This window comes from Microtus oregoni, unplaced genomic scaffold (genome assembly GCF_018167655.1).
Source record: "Microtus oregoni isolate MIOR12 unplaced genomic scaffold, Mior012 000014F_ref0000157, whole genome shotgun sequence".
Taxonomy (NCBI): domain Eukaryota; kingdom Metazoa; phylum Chordata; class Mammalia; order Rodentia; family Cricetidae; genus Microtus; species Microtus oregoni.
In genome coordinates this window covers 24,525,988-24,551,196 of record NW_024543073.1, presented here as the reverse complement: position 1 = coordinate 24,551,196, position 25,209 = coordinate 24,525,988, and the positions used below count along the sequence as shown (strand labels likewise).

General features: G+C 39.4%; 1 protein-coding gene across 1 annotated transcript in view; it reads right to left on the bottom strand.

Moving 5' to 3' along the window:
- Nucleotides 1-25,209, bottom strand: part of Atg10 (autophagy related 10) — a 282,954-nt gene that overhangs the window by 188,540 nt on the left and 69,205 nt on the right. Inside the window, exon 3 of the mRNA XM_041663463.1 lies at nucleotides 22,174-22,281. Within this exon, the coding sequence (XP_041519397.1) occupies nucleotides 22,174-22,281 (108 nt within the window). The remainder of the gene's footprint in view (nucleotides 1-22,173; nucleotides 22,282-25,209) is intronic.

Here is a 25,209-nt window from a genome sequence, read left to right as displayed (position 1 = left end):
AATTAGAACTGTACAAATATGACTGCCACTTGTGTTAAACCAATCCTAGATAGAAAGATCATACTGCTTTTAGAAAGTCCTTTAGTTGTGTATAAAAGAGCCTGCAAGCTTTTCTTGGGGATTGCCATTTGCCACTTTTGCCTTTGCATTGAATATGTGGCCCCAGCATGCTGATACCTTCTCGAGATAAACGCTCTTGCTGATAGCATACATGGATGGTGGTCTTTTGTGGGACTTCCCCAGGAACCTGACACTATCAAGCCTGACAACCTGAGCTTGATCCCTTTTTCTACGTAGTAGAAGGAGAGAACTAAGGCTAGACCTCCAGATGTGTGCACACATACACAGATACAAAAAGACACCAAAAAATGAATGAATGAATGAATGAATGAGTACCATTATTTTTTAAGATTTCTCACTGATGACTCACCCTACATTTACTGACTCTGCAAAAACCCAACCATCCATGTAAACTGGCATTCTGATTCTGAGAATATTATTATCATCAGAGGCCCACAAAAGCTCACCAAAAGGGGTTTTCTCTGATAATGGTTATAAGGCAACAATTATGTGCCACACACCAGGGACACATTCAGCACAGGTCACCAAGGTGGACTTGTGTACTCTGTGGACCTCCAGGTTTTTAGGATGAGAAAAAAATATCTGGTCCTCTCTTTGAGCATATATTCACACACACAGACATGCACACACAAATAAAATTAAGCTGTTGAAAAAAATTAACATTTAAAAAAATTAAAATGCCATAAAATTCTAAATCTTATCATTCAATACAGCTAGAAGATCTCAATACAGAAACCAAGGAAGACTAATACAAGACAGAAAATGTTTGCTTTAGCTCTCCTGAAAAGGCTCTACTTCCTCCAAGTGTTTTATTCCAAGGCATCCTTGATCACGAGAATCCATGCTTAGCAGGCACTCAGAAGTAACTATGCATGAAAACAAAAATGAAGATAGGCAAGCCACAGACACTGACTTCATTAAGTTAATGGAGTATCATTTAGTATGTGAAGTAATAGCTAATAAATTAAAGTCAAATCAGAGGGTCTGGTATAAACAACAGTCCATATAAAAAGACATTTTTGCTTCAAAAAGAATTTTAGTGGAAAATTGCTATTCAATTACTTTTCTTACTAAGTGACAAAGTAGACATAAATATAAAATGATACTTATAAGTCAGTAGTGTTTATTAAAACAATTATAGATAAAAATTTAAGTTTCCTAAATATAATAAACAGTATAGTATAAAACCTCCAAAATATAAACAATCTATGCTAAATAATTTTCTTAATAAGCTCAACAAAATGAATATATTTAACCTCATGATTTTACATGGATTTTGGATACTGAATCAGAACTTCCTTTCATCTTTTTTTCCTGAATGCATCCAGACACAGAAAAAACCCTAGCCTAACCTCTCCCTGTCCTCCCAGCAAGCGCTTTCTATCTTGCCCTCATGGTATTTTCCAACTGTCTGCCTTAAACAAAAAGTCCTTGCTGGCACAGGCTTGTTGCTAGCCAGTATTTAGCTCTCTCTTTCTGTACTAAGACAGAACAGCCATCTGCTTCACACAGCTTTTCATCCCTAGGATAGCTTTCTGCTCTTTCCTCTTCCAACTCAGAAAGCAAGAGAGAAAACAAAGCATCGAAGGTCCACAAGAAGCTGCAGAACACCCAGGAGAGTTTCCTCCCAATCAGGAAAATGCTTCCTTAGCAACCAAGTATCTAAGGCCAATTAACCTCCTCTCTCTATCAATATTCAATTTCCACAGAAGCCCTTTTTGGTTAAGCCCCTCAGTTTTACAATGGGCTTTCTGGCAGAGAAAAGGATGCTTCTGCCTTAAAGGAGCCAGTGCCTTTCTCCTGGATGCCTTCAAGTACAACATGAACTTAAGAAGTGCTGTCCTAATGTGATGCAAGAGACTGGAAACAGAAATGCCACAGGAATTAAGGGTCACCATCAACATACACCTAAGATGAGACTGAAGCATTTATTTCAATGCAGTCAGCACTTGGGTACCAGGGAGAGTGAGCCCTGCATTAAGGATGCCCTGTAGCTGTTATTGCTTGATATTTTTCCAGGCTGATTTTTGTTCTTTCCACATAACCAACAAAATACAGGTTACCACCAGATAACCATGATCTCAGCAGAATGCCAGAGAAAAGATGAATGGAAGAGAGGAGCAAAAACCTCACCAAAACCAAGGAGTTTCCTTCCAGCAAAGAGATTCTAGGAACTGTCATTTCAAAGTTAAGCTATTTCAGAGGCAGGAAAAATTTCAGTGACTTACAGAAAGGTAGTTTTATACAAATGTACCATGAAAAGTCTCCTTCCCCATGTTTTCAGTCTGAGAATCAGGGGTTGTATTTTCATAATTAAACCATACTATACTTCAGCGAAGACAAAGAAAATATTATGCAGAAAAATCATACAACTACAATGATGTAGGAAAACAACTACAATGGCACAGGTCACGATCCATGGACAATGAGGAAGCTGTATATAACCTTAAAGTTTCTTTAAGCTCTTTATATAAGGTAGAATTTCAAATGCATATTGAAATGTGTCATGGATACTAAAATTCATCCTTTGGTTTTTTTCATAGCACCATTTACAAGCAAAAGAACTGTTATCTTGGGGGCAACTCTTTCTACAGTTGTGATGCGAGATTTCAGAGCCAGTTTATCACTTGAGAGCTGCAGGGCTCACCATCCTCCAAGGTTCTAGTCAATAATAGTAAAACTGCCCTAAGGTTGCACTATGAGAACTGAACAAAAGTTAATCCTTAGCTCCCATAATCCCACCTGTAAGGCAGCATTTGTAACTATGTGTTGGATGAGGCTGCTTGCTCATTTCTGGCTGCTCAGTCCCAAAATAACCACACAGAAACTATATTACTTAAATCACTGCTTGGCCCATTAGCTCTAGCTTCTTATTTGCTAACTCTTCTATCTTAATTTAACCCATCTCCACTAATCTGTGCATCACCACAAGGTTGTGGCCTACCAGCAAAGTTTCAGCATGTCTGTCTCTGGTGGAGGCTCCATGGTTTCTCCCTGACTCTTCCCTTTTTTCTCCCAGCATTCAGATTAGGTTTCCCCACCTACCTCTATTCTACCCTATCAGGCCAAGCCAGTTTCCTTTATTCATTAATGGTAATCAGATGCATACAGATCTGAATCTCACATCACCTCCCCTTTTCTGTTTAAATAAAAAGGAAGGTTTTAACTTTAGCATAGTAAAATTACATAACAAAACAAGTATCAAGCAAGAATTACAGTTATAATATCATATCTATCTTTTATCATAACTAAGAAAAACTATAATTATAACTATATATTCTTCAATTGTTGTAGTTGGTGCGGCGGGCTGCGTCCCCGGCACCCGGCCGCCCCCACGGCTAGCTTTACCCGAAATAATTACACGGAAATTGTATTGTTTTAAACACCGCTTGGCCCATTTCTATCTAGCCTCTTCTATGCTAGCTCTCACACCTGGACTAGCCCATTTCTAATAATCTATGTAGCCCACGAGCTGGCTTACCAGGAATGATCTTAACCTGCGTCTGCCTGGAGTGGGAGAATCATGGCGACTCCTTCAGTCAGTTTCTTTCTCCCAGCATTCTGTTCTGTTTATTCCGCCTACCTATGTTTTAACCTATGAGGGCCAGCCAAGCAGTTTCTTTATTACTTAACGAATGAAATCAACAGATTGATATATGACACTCCCACATCATTCAATTTCATCAAAGACTCCAGGAGGATATAATATTACCTAAGTAAACAGGAAGTACATTGTAAGCAACTTCCAAATCTCTAGAATTGACAGAGACATCTCACTACCTGTACAGTCATCCAAAGTTCCTCTGTATCATTAGGACATCCATCTTTAGCCTACAGGCCCATAATATCATCAGACTTTTCCACGAAGCAGGAAATTTCAAAGACAGTTCCACCTATATTGGCAGTTTGACAGTCACTTTCTTCTGTGTCCTGCAGAATGTCTAGCAGACTCTTTCATGAAGCAGGAACCCCAAAAGACCAACTCACCTTTTGGCAAGTTCAGCAGTCATTTCTTTGTGGGTCCTGCATGTCCAGTTCAGCAGTCCAGGCAAGAACAGTTTCTTGCCCAAATGGCTAATGAATTACATAAGGAACCTCTTCAATGCCCATCTTCCTCTTGAAGTAATTGGTGCTGCAAGGAGCAGATGTGTCTCATTGTCATGTAAAGTCCTAACTTCTTAAAACATTTAAATGCCACAGTCTGAAGGTCTCTGAAAAACTTGAAGAATTTCTATCCATCTGAGATACATCTCTGTACATCTAGAAAATCTAACAACATGACTACAAACTTGACTGTTACAGATGACTCTCTATTTACCTATAGTTCTTAATTATACACTACATTTTTAAATGAGCTATACAAATACCTTAATCAAGAGCAGAAATATACATATAAGAAAATTTACCTTACGTTTGTATCAATAAACCAAGATCCGTACCAATGCAAATCTCTATAGCAACTACGTTCTCCTCCAGCTGAGGTGTCTCGTGATAGGGGAGACAGGCAAAGAAACCAAATGTGACGGATAATTCACAACAGTGTGTATGTTATTTCCATGACAGAATGGCACAAAGACCCAGGTTCCCACCTGAGTCCTGTGGGTAATTTGGGAACCAGTTTTACAGGGGAAGGAATTTGGACTTTTAAAAGATTCTATAAATAACATCTTCAAAGTCAAACAGTGAAAATGACTACAAATAGAGATTTAAAACCAAATTTCCCCACCTCCAAGGATGAGACACTTCAAACCACACCACATCAACCTGTCACACAAATCGCCTGGCAATCCCATTACTCTCTTGTGTTAATGCCCTTCCACCGGCATTAACAATCATTAAGGTCAAAGGTTATGGTCTTCAAATGCCACTCATGAGCCATCAATAGGTTCTGAAATCAATTGGTTGGCCTTGGCTAAAATTAAAATAATAATAGAGTAGAAGAGATTAACAGAGTAGTTCAGGAGTAAGATCTGTTTCACAACCTTGATTTCAGAGAGACTTGTATGTAGTCCTAGGTACTGATGTAGAATAGATTTTTTAAATGAAGTTTTATTAAAGAAAAGTTGAAAGCCACTGGTCTTAAAGGATGCTCTCGTACAGATCCAGGACATGGGGAACTGTATCACAGGACAGAGTTCCGCCCTTTCCTCTTAAATAACAGCAGGAGATACAAGGAAGGAAGCTGCTTCTCAGCCTAGGCTGGGAGAGGATAACCTGGAATCAGCATAGGAGGAGGCCGCTGATTGTATAATTACACACCTCCTTCACAGCAGCCCCAGTCCATCAAGCAGATAGTATGGTTTATTTTTTACAGCACTAATTATGTAATTATCCATAACATTAAATCAGTTCCACCTGATTTGGTCTATCACAGATTTCCTGAAACATTCATTTGTTTATTACTTTTTAAAAGAACACTAAACTACCAATCATATGTAAAAGCTCCAACGTGGGAGGTGGATAAAGTTCCTTCAAAAAAAAAAACTGGTTTGGGTCTTAATAGCGGGTGACTGAAATTTGTCTTAATATGGCTTGTCACTTCTATAAACCGCAGATCCGCAGATTCCACGACTGCATTCTCACCGGATTATCCATCATTTCATAGAATGCCTGCAATAGGGTCAGAACCCTACAGCGAATATTGTCAGAAAGACCAGCCATAGCTGAAACTCCATTGTCTTTAAAACCTTCTTTACAGTATAAAATTCATTCAGGATTACTTCCTGAGAAAGTACTATGAAGTAAGCTACGTGTCCTGGCCTTCTGGAGTGGGTTCTGGTGGCCGGGAATTATAACCTAAACACAGGGCTTCCACTCAACTGCTCTCCAGCACTTGTGAGCAGTCCTAGTCCCCAGCTGCTGGCCCACACCAGCAACAGCCATAAACCACCCAGAAGATTCAGCAGACACCTTCTGAAAAGCAAGAGGTTAAGAAGAAGACAAGGACAGGAGCAGAAGAAAACATGTGGATCACAGAGCCATCTGGTTCTCTCCGTCCACATATTCAGTTACCGCTTGTCTGTCCAGAAACTCCCCAAATCTGTGTGAGTCATGTCCCTTTCGCCCATTAACTGAAAAGTAGGCCCAGCAAATTTCAAACTGGTCAGAACAATCACTCCTGACCTCCTTCATTCTTTCTCCATCAATCTCTTCTCTGCTTAACTGCAATCCATTTATACCACCCTTTATATTTAACCCTGTTTTCTTTAATGGTCTGTTCCTCTGAATCTCACCATGCCCTGCTTTATAGGAATCCAATCTAACAATAGAGTAGCTGCAACCTACTACCCCTCAATAGAAAAATTTCACACCAATCCTCCCAAAACCTCCGACTGCTTCTTAAACCAACCAAAGATCAAATTCAATCTTCATGCACCCCTCTGCCACCCCCCCCCCAATTCTTTTCCTTAGATGAGAGTCCCTCTTGCCAACCAATACCACCATAGGTATATATACCACTCCCAAAGCCATTCCTAGAATTCAGGAAGGAAGAGTATGATTTGAAAAATATTTTTGGTAGTTGATGTTTCTCTTCAAGAATGCCCAGGATACACTACACACCTTAGTGTCACTAGAGAGCCAGGAATGGATAAAGGCTATACAAGACAAAGTAGACAAAAGGACGGACCATTCACCCACAGCCAGACTATGCTGCTCGAGTCCCATCACAGGTTTCTAAGTCGCACTGACTAGTGAGGCTGCTGGTTATCAAATTGTACATCTATGGGTTCTTCCGCTGCATTTACATAATAGCCTACGATCCCACATTACTACCTCCATTGTATTGATGAGTCTTGACTTTGAGTCTCATAATCAACCATTCATCTTCCCCTTCTAGATTACCTTGATTTAGATGGGTTTGTCTTCAACACTCCATAAAGGCCATGGCTTAAAGAAAATGTTCCAGCTATTACCATAGCATAATTCAATGACCTGTTAGAAAGGATGAATAAGAATTCATTTCTCCCAGTGTCTTGCAGACAAGAAGAGTTAATTTCATGAAGAAAGGTTTGGTCAATATGGTCCAATGCTATAATAGGGTCAAAGAAGATGAACACTAGAATTGGTAAGTCCAAGATTACCAGTAGCAAGGGAGGCCACTTCCATCTCTTGATTTTAATGTAAGGCGTAGCACACCACGCTCGTCTGCACTCTATGCGCTACCATACAGTTCATGAACCGGGCAAGGGCCTGAATATTGAAACACACAAAGACTCAAAGAGAGAGACACAAGTCATCCATGATGCCAGAATGCCCCAAGAATTCCCCCTTTATTGTGTCCAGGGGCAGTTTATATAGGGATAACCACGCCCCAGCCAAACGCACCAGAAACCCTCCTCCTGAGGGTCTCATGCTCAGAACAGTTGCAAGCTGTCTCAGAGCAGAGGAAAACAGTTGTTTACAAGAAATTCAGGATCTGGGGGTTCACAGCTCCCAAGAGTAAGGTAAAAGAAAGAGTTGAGGCTGGGATTAATGATAAAAAAGAAAAAGGGTGGTATAGCGTACTTGTACAGTCTGGTAGTGAGGAGCGAGTCAGGTTTGTAGACAAGGACCAGCAGTAGAAATAGGAGTTGTGGCATAAAGGCTAGGGGCCAAGAGTGGGCTTGGGTACTGCAGGTACTGACAAAAGGACCTAGATCAGGGCAAATAGATTACTTTCCTCGTCTTCTGCCACAAAAATCTGAAAGAAACTGCTATGGGAGGAAGGTTTTCCTCTTGCTCACAGTTCCACAGTGTGGAGCACAGTAGGGAAGGTGGCTGCTCAGGGACCCAGGGAGGCAGCGGAGGCTCCCACGCTGTGACACAGGAGGAGGCAGAAAAGGCGAAAACCAATGTGGATAACCATGAAAAGCCTACATTTAATATCTGTAGGTATCACAAAAGAGTACCTCAGCTGAGACACAAACTCTCAAAACCTGAGTCGATGGAGGACATTCCACACCCAGCACAGCAGGAGAAGTAAAAGTTGACTGGATATACAAAACATGGTCTTAGTTGAAAACAAGGACTTTGTGAGCAGAGGTTTCCGGAATGTGAGATCAGCCTTTTTAGCAGTTGAACTCGGCAGTGAGGCACATCAGAAGACAATATAAACAAATGTAAGGCAGGGCAGACAGGGGCGTGTCCACATGCAGTGATTGGGGAAGGACACACTCCTGTCCAAAGCACAAACTGTCACTTTCGGGTCATCACTACTGGCTTCCCCTCAGAACAGACAGTCAAGCAACTAAACACAAGCTGTCACCTTCCGACCCACTGCTCACAGACACATTTCCAGGCATCGTCCAGGAGTTGGCTACTACTGCCAGCCGGACACCCACTTCCCTTCCCTCTGCAGTCCACTGTAGAGCTAGACAAACTTGATCACTATCTGGAAGCTCTGCTGAGGTCAGCAGGACAACATGTTCATCTCAATCTTATCTCAAATACCTCCTGCTTTATTTAGCAAACCCTGACTTTAAAGAAACATTGCAGGTGCCAAGAACATGGTCGAATATCCTTTATCCATTTATGCAATCCAAAACAATATCCCATGGAATATTTTTAAATTAACTTTGTCAGTTTAACTAAGGATGAAAATTAATTTCAAATCAATAAATAAATTTTTAAATTCAAGTATTTTAGATTTATATGTAATTTATTGTAAGATAAAATCTCACTGTAATACATTCTAAGCAATGTCTTTTTCTCCACTCCAAATACTTCTATTGTGTTAAAAACAAAATCAAAATCTAAAAACCAAAAAAAAAAACAAAAACAAAAAAAAACAAAATCAAAGAGTGAGAACTGCTAAGACATGGTTTCACTTTTATTTCTTTTATTTTGATAATAAAATCAAGATATCCTGCTCAGAAATTCTACATGAAAGACTCAAGAAATTTGAAACCCCTGACCCATAAATGCCCTTTTAAAGGACAGCATGGGGGACTTGTCAACCTCACTAACTGGATGGATGACATAACTAGAGTAACTAAATTCAAACAAGGTACTAGCGTCCTCCCGTAGAAGCAGCTGGCTCCCACATTAGATTGAGTATAAGTACCCCACTACTGGGTTATTTGTTGATGGGAACTAAGTCCATGGCCCGGTACATGTTAAAAGCATGTTACACACTCAAGTATATCCCTCATCCCGTTGTCAATTTTTTTGTGCACAAAATTCAGCTTAGTACTCTTTAAAGTACACACTGACTCCAGAAATAGACGGAGCTCACAACAGACTGACACACAAAGGAAGCCTTCTCAGCCACCTCACGATGAGTGAGGATGCAATGGCAACACTGCTGTAGTGTCTTTACAAAGGTTTTTTTTTTTTACTAGCTTGATAAATAGAAAGATAATTAGTTTTCTCTATGGATTTATTCAACATTCAATTTGATTTCTCTCAAAATATAAATTCCCTCCAAGATTTGCCAAAGGCAACAGAATGCACAGCATTTTCAAGGTAAAAGTAGTCCTCAGAAGCTATTTAGGTTAGAGTCTCACTAACTGAATATATTATCTGAATTTTTTTCTAGTGCTGTAACGCAGGTACCAAGGGCCTAGACATGAAGGAACACAGAAGAATGCTGGAAAGTACTCTGCCTCTGAAATCCATCTGTTTCATAGGAGAGCACTAACCTACATTAAGACCTCTGAGCCATATTTCATGAACAGCTCAAATGGTTTCCCTCCCATGCCTGCACGTGTGCTTCCTATGAACTCTAGGAGGCACATACAAACACTCTGCCGTGCACTACTAAGAAGCAGCCTGTTGCCACGAACTACATCTCCTGCAATGTATCGAAAGACTGCTGCGGTTCAAATCCTCATCAGACATGACAAACATCACATCATGCTATGGTATATGCTACACCTTAAATGAATCAGTGGAGCTGGAGAGAGGGCTAGTGTCTAGTGAAGAGCACTTTCTGCTCTGGCAGAGAACCCAGCTTCCATTCCCAGTTTCCATGGGGCAGCTCACAACTGTCTACAACTCCAGTTCCAGAGGATCAGATGCCCTCTTCTGACTTCTGCGGACACCAGGCACACATGTGGTGCAAAGAAATACATGCAGACACAACACCCATACACAAAAAACAAAATTTAAAAGATAAAGTCAGGATTTATCTTGTCTTTGATCTTTCACAGTGTCTTAAGAATCACAAAGGTAGGACGGAAGTCAGCTGCACTGATAGGTGTTTCCTTTAGAAACAATCCACTTTCACTGAGTCTGATGGTGCACACTGTGATCTCAGAACTTGGTAGGCTGAGCAGGACTCCTTATTAAAGGACAGCTTGGGCTACACAGTGAGTTCAAGGCCAGACTGGGCTATAAAATCTCCAAAACACATAAATAAATAAGTTGAGAAAGAAAGGACAATTTTTAAAATCCATTCATTTAGAAACACTCGGTTTGTCAAATAAGTCAATAAATAACACAACTATAAAGCATGTTTCCATTTTGTCTGTACCTACAGACATTAAACATAAACTTTCTGATATTTCAATGCTGCTTCAATAATTACATTTCCAATTACTAGGGCTAATCAGGTTATTGCTCACCATTCGCATTTATCATCATATCTATACTACAGTCTAAAAATAGCAATTGCTTTACAGAGAAATTGTTACCATTTACTTGAGAACTGTGCTTGTCATATGTTCCATTATAAGAAATAATAATATCCTAACATATGAGTCTATTTTGAACACACAAAATAGAACTCATCCGAGAAGCCACTTACTAAAACCCTGTGGGCAGGTGAGTACATGCAAAGCCCAGCTTCTTCAGATCATCATTCCCTGAACGTGTTCTTGGTCACTATGATCATATCCTGGCACTGGTTCTTAGATGCATGCTTCGGGGAATTTATGGTAGGTTGTTTTCGTTGAAGGCCTCACTCTCTATAATATTCTACCGGTGCTGGTTCACCTCAGCTGCTGAACTATAAGGCCCTAGGACAAAAATCTGTTTTTTTTTTCTCTCTCTAGTAACATACTATTGCTCCCTTTATGGCTCTGTCATTTTCATAGTTGTAAAAAAGAATGTAATCTGAAGGTGCAACCTGAGGCTCTAAAGTAATGAGGGTAGAAACCGAATAAATAAAATATATTCAGTGCCCATCTCCAATGCCTCTCCAGAAGAAATGGAAAACTCCAAATACAATGACATAAAAGTTATTGACCAATATTAAAGTAAATATCATGAGTATTTGAAATACAGTAATCAAAGGGCAAAACATAAGCTGTCTTTATTTCATGAAAAGGATTCAAAAATTACCTAAAGAAGAAATTAAGAGACAGAAAGGTGCAAAGCAATGCTAACTACGGAAGTACAAGGAAAGACTTTGAGATAATGCCCTTGTAAGTGTTTATTAATAATCTCCCTCTTAAATACTACCAATGTTGATACTCCGTGTTCATCTCACTATCGAATCCTACTGAGTGGGCCAATACTAAGTGTAATAAAAATCCTATACCTTGTTCCTCCAACCTTGTATTTTCAGTCTCTTTGAGACAGCAAGCTGATTTAGAATTTCACAGAAGATTTACGAAGTTTAGTAGTTATTTTTCCAACAGCACATACATATCAATCATAAAAATTAGTAATGATCTTTGGGTTATTTTATGACTTAAAAGTTCTTAATAAACTAAAAGTTAACAATATCTTTCATCAAAAATAATTACTTAATTGGAACATAGAGGGGGTGAGGACAAATTCATCAGAAATAAGGATATTTCTTTACAGAATCCTACTCCTTTGTCAGCTAATTCAAAATGTTAATTTTTTGGAAGAAGCTTAAACACAGGTACTCTGCATGGGTAAACAATTCTTTTCCCCAAAGTCCTGGGTTCTTAAATGAAAATCTCAGTACAAGGTGTGGGATGCCTTCCTATTAGTTATTGGTCAGACCTCAGAAGTCCCCCAAACAACCCAGGTCATTGTCGTTAGTTTTGTAATATTTATGTTTGTACCCAAGGATGAGTGATGCTCTCAGTCCATAGGAGACAGTGTGGAGGCTCGTAACTGACCAAAGCACTAAGAATGACTGACCTAAATGGAGACTCATGAAACACCATGAAAGAGGGTGAGGAGAGGATGTAAGAGCCATAGGAAGAGAAGGACGCTGGGAAATGCTGTTCTCTTGACATGGCTTGACTGTTCACTCGGGAACTCACAGCAGCTATGGCTAAGTGAACATGAGCTGCCCAAGCCAACAGGATCAGCCAACATTCTAGAGGTCATCACTGACTGGACTCAGTGGGTAAAAAAGAAAAGACAGGAAGGTGGCAGAGGGATGGTGAGAGTCATCAGGTGGGAAAGGGGAACTGCAGGGGGATAGAATTGAGATATGTAATAAACATAAATGTATGAATTTGTCAAATAATGTATAAAAGATATTCTAAAAAACAAATGAGTAAAATGTTTAGGAAAGAAAACTTACCTAGTTGGAATATACAATTTGTGTTCCCACTTCTATCTCAAACTATCACCTAATTTACCTAAATTATTTTGATAAGATTTTTTTCAGTGTAAGTCTATAATCAACAAAGCAGAGTTGTTAATAATTCTTTCACTATTGCAAAATGATCATATCTCATTTTTACCATAAATAGTCTTCAGTCCAATATGAAAATTCATGAATTGATAACGGGAAGTATAAGTACCAACATGCATTTATGAAAACAGTGTCATATAAGACATGATGTCCCTGGGGCAGTTCTCACTATGCTAGCCCCCTTAGACAATCCTCTTCCTACATGAAGGCTCGTCGGTCACTACTGCGGGCCTGCGGAAGGGCTACTGGAAAAGACATGCTCTCACTTGCAACTTTGCAATTTCAGAAATTCAGCAAGTGAATCCCAGCAATGATTCAATAAGTGTCTCATCTACTGACAGCTTCCAGGACTCCTGCTTTACAACATTAGCACAGAAGATGCTATTGGACCCACTGTGGGTTATCATCTATTTCATTTTAACTATCACTTTAAATTATAGTCAGAAAACCACAGTCAAAAAGACTTTCAATAAAGACTTCACTTTCCATCTTATTTCACATAAAATTTTGTATTTGAGTATGAGGGGTTGGGATAAGAGAGAACAGATGTGCCAGAGTGCATAGGGGAAAGATAGAGAATATCTTATAGGAGTCAGTTCTTTCTCCCACTAGGTACGTTCTGGAGATGGGATCAAGTTGTTAGTTTTGGCCATGAGTGCACTGATCTGTTACTGAGTTGTCTTGCCAGTTCAGTTTTGATTTTTAAAATCCATTGTAGATAATGTCATGTCACAGGCATATAAGTCTAAATATACAATTAGAATTGATGGTCTATGATAGTACAGAAAAAGGAATTGATTTCCTATATTGCACAAAGTAGATCTCTAAAAAAATTCTCAGCTATTAGGAGAGGTATCTTTTTGACATTTTAAAATAGAAATTTAATATGAGCCAAGAGTGGTGGCTCACATCTATAATCTCAGAGCTTGGGAGGCTAAAGAAGAAAAACTTACATGAATTCAAGAACAGGCTAGAACACTAGTGAGCTTAATACCAGCTTGAACTATACAGTCAATACATAGTTCATGTTTTGTTTCTAGACTGGGTCTAACTGTCTATAAACAAAGTCTAACTTATGCATAAACTATGTGTTGGCCATTCAGTTCTAAGTGAAACTTAGAAAGTCCCAGATCAGTCTTCTACATAGTAAGTGTATCTTCCTGAACTGTTTGAAGAAAAGGAGTTACTGATGCTTTTAATAAAATCTCAATCATTCAATTTTACCAACAAAGACCGGGGAGCCAGATGCTGGGGTGAAAACTTGCAGAGAAAAGCACTCAACTGACCTTCCTCCTCCACCATCATCCCAGCAACCTTGTCCCTTCTACCAACTCAATCAAGTCCTCTCTCACTTCATGTTCCTCCCTCCACTTCCTGTGCATCTCTCTCTCCATCCTCCTGACTCCTTCTATATTTTTTAATAGTCCTGTGTTCACTTCCTGTCAAATGGTTGCTTGCTCCACCTCTAGACCTATGGTTGACTTAATTTAATCCTGTTTACAGTATTCAAGCAAAAAGCTCTTGGATTAAAGGTGTGTTCTAGAGCTGAGCTACACCACAACTAGAAACAGGTTTCTCCAGTAAATAATGAAATCTTGGGGTTCACAGTGTAATCAAGTATCCTGCAACAAATTATAAACTGATCATCTAAGAAACATTGCAGTCCTAAGATAGAGGTTGTTTGAACTCCATGAAACATTTTCTCAAACCATTCGCATAGAACTCCACACCTCCATCACCTTTTGAAAATGGAAAGGTGGAGAGCCATGTCTGCTTCACTAGCTCCTAGTTCTGCATATTCATCAGTTTCACTGTGAGCAAAGCTACACACAGACTTGTCTAGAAGAGCTGTCAGACTCCAAAACTAGTCTCACCCTCAGAAACAAACAAAACGTACTCTCCCTTCTGCAAGAAAGCCTTCAGATATCTGAAAACAACTAACCAAGGTTGGTTTTCTGGTCTACTACCACATCCCCAAGACTGCCCAACATTCTTGATCATAATGTTCTCAAGTACCCCAACTGCTGCAGCTCCCAGTCAGATGAACTCAATAACTTACTTTTTAAATCTATTATTGATGAATGAATGGTTTATACTCATTACCAATGTTTTACAAATGTAATAATGTAATAATTGATCTAGAACAATGGTTCTCAAACATTTTGATCTCTGGAGTTATTTACACCTTTAAAATTCATTGATGATGCCAGTAAGTTTTTGTTTAAAATTTTATTTATGTATACTTGCTATGTTAAAAATTAAATTCCAAAATATTTACTTAATTTAAATATATTTAAAATATTTCTGTGAAAGCATACTTTCCCAAAAAAATAAGTAAGAAAGGTGGCCTTGTTTCATATTTTAACAATTTTTAAGTGCCTGAGATAGTAAAGATAACTGGATTCTTCTCTCTACTTTAAAATTTTTTATTAATTAAATTTACTCTTCAACAAGTTCACGTGTGTACATAATTCATACTGGCTATCTCAGCTCCCATGTTCTCCCATCTCCCGGCTACTCCTGTCTACCTGCCCCCACTGTGTTACAAATCTCTCACATTCATGACTATTCATTTTGTTTTGATCCACTGATTTTAACAGGGTCATCTATGTGATGATGAATTTGGATCTTGTATGTACATTTGCATACAATATGCTGCACTATCACAGATCATGCATCACAAGCAGCATGTCCACAACAGTATAAAAACAGTTTTCACTACACAGATCTTCATATGGTCTCTGGAACCCAAGCATTCCTAAGGATGTATATGAGTCACCTATACATTGGTCAATGTACCCGAAGTTCTAATCAATTTCCCAGCATCTTTAATGTGCTTTTAATTATCTTGAGCTTGAAGACAACTAAAACTACAACTTTCAGAAAACCTCCCCTCTTCATGTAAATACAAGTCTTACACGTAGATTAGTATCCCAAAGTATCCATGGCGGACAGTTTCAAGTGCCCCAATAAATGGCAAAATCTGCTGATACTCAGGTGCTTCCTACCCTCCCATACTTTTTAAATCATCTCAATATTGCTTGTAGCAATATAGCTAATAGAACACAAATGTTATATAAATTGCTAATATATATACTGGTTATCTAGAGAATAGCAACAAGAAAATAGTCTGTACATGTTCAATATAGACTTTTCTTTTTCCAACATTTATGTTTCTCCAACATGGGATTCACAGATGTAGTGGACAGAACCTTTCCTCTATGTTCTATTTGGTTGACTTCATGTCACTCCTTACTAGTGATGTTGCTGACACCCTCCTAGGTCCTCTTTAAGGCTAGTCCACCCATCTCTGCTCAGAGGCTGTGACTGTTGGCTGATAACTTGTAGTAGACCCCTTCTTTGGAGAATTACTCAGGAGACTGGAGCTACCAACCTGAGGATTTGGCTAATAAATGACTAACCAATGATAATTCTAGTACAAAAGGCCATCCCAGTGACCATAGTGGGACTAATTCTTTGATATGATTTGAAATGAAGAGCTGAGATAAAGTTTGTCTCGAGTTTCTTTCTCCTGCACGGCTTTTGTTCTTGCTCTGCCATGCTTCCCCTATTCCCTTTCTCTTAAGAGCACTCCTACCATAAATCATTTGAAGAGAAATTCTTATCTTAAATTCTGCTTCTAGCAAACCTAAAGCGCCTTTCATTGCATCAAGATTGTTGCAATACTGACTGACCCACTGGATGAGCTGGCCACCTCTGCAGTCTCAGATGCGCTATGCATGCTAGAGGAGTGTAGGAGTTCTCACTGTGTGGTCCTGACCCAGCACCATCAGTCCCCTCTCGGAGCTTATTAGAAGTGCAAACTTTAGACTTACTGAATCAAAAATTGTAGGAGTGGGCTCAGCAATTAATTTGAACAAATTGTTTGTTACACGATAATTTGTTTTTAGCAAGCCCACAGGTGATGCTGGTGACTACTAAAATAGTATCCACTACTTTTCCAGTAGTTAAGAGCATGAGTTTAAGTCAAATTTAATACATCTTTGTCTTTGTCCCTGGGGAAGCTTCTTAACCACTGTTGTCTCTGTCCTTACGTGTGCACTGACAGGAATATATGTGTCTGGATCGTGAGATAAAGTGAAGTTACGTACACAAGGCACTCAAGGCAGCGCCAGCACTGAAGTTAGCTCCTGTCTTCCTTCTGTGCACCGCTGTTCTCATCCACTTGGCTCACATCATGTTTAAATCCGTCATTACTGTACTGCCACAGAGGCTTGTGACGATTATAAGATAATACAGAACTAATGCGGGAAATTAGTACATATTAGAAAACCAATAAATGGTCACTGCAAGTATTTCTTCATGAGGATTAAAATCTTAGTGCATAGACATTAATATTGATACAAATGTTTGTTTAAATGAAATTTGTTAAAGTCACTGATAGAAATATTGATTGGGGCTAAACAAATAAAAGTACTAATACCACAGAAACTCTTCCTTCTGGCTTGGAATCCACTCATTCACATATCTGCATTCCTTTGGCATGGCTGTTCAGCTATCTACAGGCACAATTAGCTACTAACAGCAAAAACAAAAAAAAAATTATTCTAGCCATTTGACTGTCATGGTTTTAGGGTTAACAGAGTATATTTTGCTTAAGTCTGCGTTTTCTAATGCTCAGACCACGTGCCTGGGCTCTCTCCCTCTGCACACAGACTGTAGGCATCTTTTGATGACTGATGTTTGATAATGTTGCTTTATATACTTTTTAAAAGATCATTAATCATCATAATTTTCATGACTGACATCCCATTCTGAAAGCATAGTTATAGCTAAATTTGGTGATTTTCACAAACTAACATTATATACTCCCCAAGTTCTTCTATCATGAGCATAATCAATCCTTATCACAAAATTTATTTAAATACTGAAATTCAAAAATTGTTAAATATGAACAGTCCACTGCATTTTAAGAGAAACAATATATTCCCCATCTAATTACAATCTACCCTAAGTATGTATTTAAATTGTCATAATATTTTCTACTCCATCACAAATGTAAGCATGCTATTAAGATGAAATATTAATTCTGAGATTTCTAAAAATGAAAAATAGCAAACTGTACATTATCATACCCATAATCATACCATTGAATAAATAGAAACTGTGCATAAATCTTGATGAAAAAAGAAAAAAGTAATATAAAAAAGAATACAATGCAGTATAGTACTTATCAAGGGAAGTGTGACAGTGCACACAACCCTTGAGATGTCCTAAATACTGCTACTTTCTGGTCAGAGTCACATCCAGTCATCGCTAAACAACACTGAGAGATACTGGTGGCTAACTACGGTTGGAGAAATGGTATCTTACTGGTGGCTAACTGTGGTTGCAGAAATGGTATCTTACTGGTGGCTAACTATGGTTGGAGAAATGGTATCTACTGGTGGCTAACTACGGTTGGAGAAATGGTATCTACTGGTGGCTAACTGTGGTTGGAGAAATGGTGTCTTACTGGTGGCTAATTGTGGTTGGAGAAATGGTATCTACTGGTGGCTAACTGTGGTTGAAGAAATGGTATCTACTGGTGGCTAACTGTGGTTGGAGAAATGGTATCTACTGGTGGCTAACTGTGGTTGGAGAAATGGTATCTACTGGTGGCTAACTGTGGTTGGAGAAATGGCATCTACTGGTGGCTAACTGTGGTTGGAGAAATGGTGTCTTGCAACCTGGAGATTCTTCCCAACCTTTGAAATCATGACAGAATATAAAGGAAGTGTTACATGTTCACCTTTTTATTTTCCCATTCACTACCTGCTCTTTATTATATGGCTAGGAAATATTTTGTTAGGATTAATAATAGCACTTTTGCATACTGTATCCAAAAAAAAGAACAAATATTTGAGGTAAGAAAACAGGTTTACACAAGATCACACTGCTAGAACATGACTAAAAAATATTACAAAATACAACTTTCAAATATAGTAGTGTTTTCTTCTAGTTAAGGTCCATATTAGGCAGTCCAACTTACTATGAGTTACCAAACAATAGAAAACAAAGCACTAGTATTGACTGGCACGCAACAGACTGAGCACCAGACTCCATCTGACTCCTACAAACATAGACTATTGAAACCTTACTGAAGTTTCTCTTTTCAGACATTTGCAACTTTCCTATGTAAACTGGTTATCAAAAAAAAAAAATTACTGCTATTCTATCCAAAGTAAAAACCCTTTAGAATTCAATCAATTCAAAGTAGCTTATCTTATTGCTAAGCTTATATCAACATGCAGAAGTAGTTGATTCTGGTGGGACCAGAATGAAAAGTCTAATTAGATTATAGATATTTATCATGTAACCCTATATGGATGGGTCACAGTCTACAGGAGCAGTTTGACTTCAGAAACCGTGAATACAAAACAATGGGGTAATGAAAGCGAAATAGAGGAACCACACTGTATAGGAAACCCTGAAGAGAAGGGTAGAATAGAAAAAAACTTCTTTAAAAATCTAATAATCTAATTAAGAAAATCTTGATTAGAAGGAAATTAATATCTAGGCTATATTCATACAATACATATATATATACACACGTACATACATGCATATAGTATCTTTTTATTTTTGTGCTTTTTATTTGTTCCTGTGTTTGTTTGCTTGCTTGTTTAAAACAAGGTCTTCTGACTGTCTCCAAACTTGCTATGTAGCTCAAGAGGGCCCTGGACTTCTGATTCTTCTGTCTCCACATCTCAAATTACAGGCATACACTGCCATGCCCAGTTTAGAATCTTTCAATTACTCATTCAGCTGGAGACTGGCAAAGAAATCAAGAGATGCAATAACTCACAGAACTGCTCTGTCAACTTTAAAAGCATTCTTTTATTTGGGAATTGGAAAACGTGACACCTACAAGAAAGGAAGCTTACGTAGATGGATGGTGACTCCACATTGAACTGCTGGATCAAATAAACAAATAAGAGTCCCCAGGACTTCCAAGAAGAAAGAATTGTGGGTTTCATTCTTTAAAGAGCTAAAAAATTAATAATATTTAAAATCATAATAGTCAGCAGCTAATTCAAATGATAGTAGATGTACTTGAATTAAATTGTTTAGGCTATAACAACTGTCCATGTTCCATTTATCATTTAATTCTTATTCTATTGGTTACACAGAAGATCTTCTTAGTAACTGCATCCATTGCACAGGTACCTTAATTAACCAATCCATTACCATCACACATTATGATGGCTTCTGTTTGCTTCCAATCATAAATGGCAGTGTGATACACATGCCTCCTGAAAACTTTTGCACGTATTTCCGGTTAGTCTTTGAGCATTCTCTGCAGTTTATTCTGATGCAAAGGCACTACATCAGACCAGGGGGGTTGCTAAACAGAAGGATGGGGATAGAACATAATGACATGAGCACAGTAAAGCGGGCTACTCCTCAGGGAAGTCCTCCCAGCATTCTTCCGTGTTGAGATGTACTGGGCAATGCTAGCAAAGGAAAAAGGTGGAGAAATCGGTAGGAGGCCAAACTTCTCCATTCAGTAGGGATTACTCATAGCATGGACACGACTTTAAACTCTGTCAAGTCAACGCCAGAAAGTGTCAGTTCTCTTGTACTGCCAAACCACTTTCTAGTGCCTTCACCACCCCTGCCAACTTGTTAGACAAAAACTAGTAATTTGCCTTTTTAATCATCATTTCTACGTTAACTTTTTAAGCTAATCTATAATGAATTGAGGAAGCTGCCTAATGTGTTTGGCTTCAGGATTGGTATTGGCTATTGAGCCATGAAGCAGTAACAAGATTAAAGCAACTTCCATGCAGTTCTTAACACTGCTGCACACACAATCAATAAGGATGCCTTGTGATCAAACGCTCCTAGAGAGCGTTGTACACAGGCAGCAATGGGCAAGCAAGGCGTAACTACCAAATTGACCCATTTTCACAGATTCTGAGCACCTCTTCCTCTGCACACAAAGAAGAGTATCTCCACTAAGAAAACGGCTTCAGGGGCTAAAGTGCTTTTCGAGCACACATGAGGACCTGAGTTCAGAGCAGCTGTGCGTAAGCTGAGTGTGGTGGCGTGCACCTGTAATCCCAACAGTAGAGGTATGAAAAGAGGAGATCCTGGTTCACACTGGTCAGCTAGGCTTGCTGAACTGGTGAGCTCCAGGTTCAGTAGAGACCCTGCCTGAAAAATATAAGGTGAAGTGCAATAGAGAAACACACCATATGGACCTAGCATCCATATGCATGCAGGTACATGTATGCAAGCATACATATATTATACACATGATCACATATATAGACAGGGACACGTACATACAGATAGAAACATCCACACCATACCAAAAGGAACATGTACACACAGACTGACAGGAACATACCTTAATAGGCATAGACAGGAATGGATATACACACAAGCATACAGAGAACACACACACACAAAGACATGTACACAAGTATCTCCTCACTCTTTACTAAAATGCTCAAAATTTAAACACTTTTATTTCTTTGTGCTAAAGCAATTAGGTCCCCATCAATCATCTTCCATCTGTTAAAATTCAAGTGCTTCCTGAAGTAAGAATATATAATTATGTTGTAGCCATCAAATGGAATGCCAAGCAGTCACCAAGAAAACTAAGGATTCTGCATTTACTAACATGGAAATGCCCATGATATTCTTCTTTGGTACCAAAATACATGTATAGGAGAAACCTAAGGAAAATAGAAACTATTTTCAAAAATACTATACTGCGTACCTACCTGAAGGTGTATCGGAGAATTCTTTCACTTTATATATTTCCCTTTTGTTCATTTTTCAGAATGGACAGGTACAACCTTTCTTAGGAATCAGAAGCATAGTGCCAGGTGGTGATGGTACACACCTTTAATCCCAGCACTCAGGAGGCAGTGGCAGGTAGATCTCTATAAGTTTGAGACCAGCCTGGTCTACAGAGTGAGTTTTAGGACAGCCATGGCTACATAGAGAAACCCTGTGAAAGAAAAAAAAAAGAAGGAAGGAAAGGAAAGGAAAGGAAAGGAAAGGAAAGGAAAGGAAAGGAAAGGAAAGGGACATACTAAGGCTATTTGCATTTTGACTAAAAAAAAACCTGAAAATATGTAGAAAGTCACAAAGAACTCAGCACTTCAATGACATTTAATTTTGTAAATTTCTCAAGTTAGCCGAAGTATCCTAAAGAATGAGACTCAGGTTCTACAAAGTTCTCAAAGGCTAGAAAAACAGTCAATGGTAGATTGTACTCAGAGACAGGTACTGTATAAGGAGAGATGTCATCATGAAAATCAAGGCAAGAGATGTTGTGTGTCCTCAAGTCCAAGGAAAAGTGTGACGAGTCATGAGAACTGCAAGGACCCACAGTGGACACCACCACTCCTGTTTCCATTGCGGTCAAGAAAACTGCCCCTCAGAAATGACGTGCACACATCTACCACCAACAGTCCCAGGACCCAAGGGCTATTCGTTTTTTAAAATATAAACATACATAAAACAGATTGGAAGTTTTAAATTTATACTTCATGAAGACTGCAAAAAAGACCACGGCGCACTACACTACTCACCTCTGTTGGAAGACACGCGTGTACACTGGCAGGTGTTCCCAGATGTGATGCCGCCGTCCCATTTTTTATTTGAAACTGTGTTTTGCACATGTAGCCATCAGAACATTCCTGCATTGCACCAACAAAAATAAATTAAAAATGACAATTAATTTAAGAATTGGTCACTTGAAGAACTACCATTTCCCTTAAGTTCTAAGTCATGCAAAGAGAAACTTGACACACTGAATGAGCTGAGGTAACAAGGGTAAGAAGACTAGCCCAATGCACACTGCGTATCACTTGGTAAACGTGAATCTTGCTTCTTAGCGTCCTGTTCAGGGATGTGCCTCTTCTACTCTGCTCCCTTTACTAACCCACAACACCAAGGTCAGACACAAAACTTCAGGATGGTGAACACCTGAAGACTCACTTAACTGCACAGACAAGGACCGTGTCATGAGGAAGATTGTGCATTGAGAGATTTGAGGGTTCACAGCAAGGCTGGAAATGAGCAGGGCCTTCTGCTGTCTCTTCAGCGGGAGAGATGTCACAGAGAGATTCCTGAACAGTGCCTGCCTGAGCTCTCTGAGGAACCTGCATTTTCCATTTCCTTAGGGCGGCTGCCTGGCATTCCATGCACTATAATTTGAGAAAGTTTTGTCTTGCACTGCACTGTTCCCCTTAGCACAGTTGTTCTTGTTCTGTCTTCAGGAGACAAAGTCCTTTTCTATAGAACTGTTCTTTAGAGAGCTGAAAATACCCAGGTTGTTTTAACATATGGATTACAAGAAGGCGTTCTCAATTGCCCACTGCTTGGTTTCTTCTTTTGAAAGCCCTTTCTGTGTGTGCATGACTTGGGATACGTATCTCTGTAAGTTTACGTGTGTGTGTGTGTGTGTGTGTGTGTGTGTGTGTGTGTGTGTGTGTGTTTGTGTGTGTGTGTGGCCGTAGAGGCCAGAAGAGCAAGCTGGATTCCTTAGAGCTGGAGTTACGTGAGCTCCTGATGACTGATCCAAGCCCCCGACCTCATGATTGAGCAGTAAGTACTCCTAACCACATGCTCTCAGGCCACCCATGAGTGTTCTGGGGACCAGAAGCATTACCATCACCTCAGCACCAGACATGTAGAGTCTGCAACCCAGCACCAGGCCCCAGAGGCTATATGTTCAGGATCCCTAGGAAGGGGCTACATATTTGGAGGTACTGGGGCAGTGTCCATTAAAAGCCTTTACTCAAGGGAATTGCAAGCTCAGTGCATTGGCATTAATGCTTGCCCCTAGCTGCATATGAGACTCCATCCCAGACAGAGTTCTAAATGCTATGGCTAAGGTCTCACCTAAGATCAATTAAGCCAGAACCCACATCACCACAGCTTCTATTTCCTTGGCAGGGTTAGGAACCACTCGAGCACCTGATGAACTCAGAGCATCAAGGAAGTAACTGACAGCTGCCTAGGAAGAAAGAGGCAACTCAAGACCTTGATGAAGCCCAAAGCTCAGCCCAACCTTTCCAAATGCAGAAACCCGTGCCACTGCTGCTCAATGTGACAGTTTCGCCCAGGCTGAGACAGTAAGTGGTCTTTGCTACCCTAGACCCTGTTTCCCAGCCCTGACCTAGTCTTCTGTAGTCTCCATGAATCTCTTAGAACTCTCCTAACTACATCTGTTATCTAGAACCCCTGTTACCCATCTGCCGTAAAGCAGTTACTGGACTTTATCTCTTGCTAACCATCTGCCGTAAAGTAGTTGCTAAACTTTACTGTCACTACAGAAGAGAAACGAACAGGGTAAGTCCAGGTGCAGTAACTCAAATACCACAAATAAAAACCCCAAACACTTCTTCATAGCCAAACTTTTTTACTTTGTCAAACAGAATGCCCATCACGAATTTATAACAAGACTCACAAATATGCAAGATTAAAACAGAAGTAAATATGTCTTCTAAAATATAACAAAAGGCTGGGGATGTAGCTCAGCTGGGAGTGCTTGCATAGCATACACAAAGTCCTGGCTTCCTTCCCAGCATTGGGTAAAGGTATAATCCAAGAAACTGGGATGTGAACATAGGAATATCAGAAGTTCAAGGCTATCCTCAACTACATCCTCAGCTAGTACGAGAGCAGTCTGGGCTACAAGAGACCCTGCTTCAAAAAAAAGGGGGGGGGAGTAAGGAAAGAAAGAAAAAGTCAAAATCCAGAGGATCGGAGCAATCCGTGACAGAGGTCTAGAGAGAGGGCTCAGTGGTTTGGAGCATTTACTGCTCTATCAGAAGACTGGATTTGGATCCTAGCACCCCTATCAGGCAGCTCACCAATACTCAAAGCGTTCAATACCCTTTTCTGGCCTCCATGCCCCCCACATGTAAACATACACTGCATGAATACAGAAAAACTAAATTATAAAATATATCTTTAAAATAAGAAAGAAAATGTATGCTGCATAGAATAAAAAGCCAAAGGACAAATATAAAAATGAAAAAAACCTTGACACAGAAAAGCACTAATTTCCTCAATCTACACACAGCTTTAAATTCCTCAAAATGCAACTGTTACAACAAACCAATAAAAAAAGACTAACGGCCCAAGGAAAAATGAGCAAAGGATGGGTGGCAATGTACAGAGATAGGAAGACAGAGAGATAGACCATCAAAAAAGAAATGCATGTGGATCAAAAGATGCTCAGTGTTACATATGGAAAATGCAACTGTAGAATTATGTGGTAATTTTTTGAATGATCAGATTAGCAAAGATCAAAAAAAAAACTACATGGTATAACATGCAGATAAAAACGTGAATGAAACAGACAGGGACTCCACCACACATTTCTAAATCAGTCTTATATCCCTAAAAAGCAAGCTGGCAAAACCCACCAAATCTTTAAATATACTTTGGGGTATGGTGGTGTACACCTTTAAATGCCACATAAGGGACACAGGCAGGTGTATCTCTGTAAGTTCAAGACTAACCTGGTCTACATAGAGAGATCCAGGGAAGCCAGGAGCAAGGCTCTCTCAAAAATTAAAAAAGGAAAAAAGACAAAGGTACATATACTGGAGTCA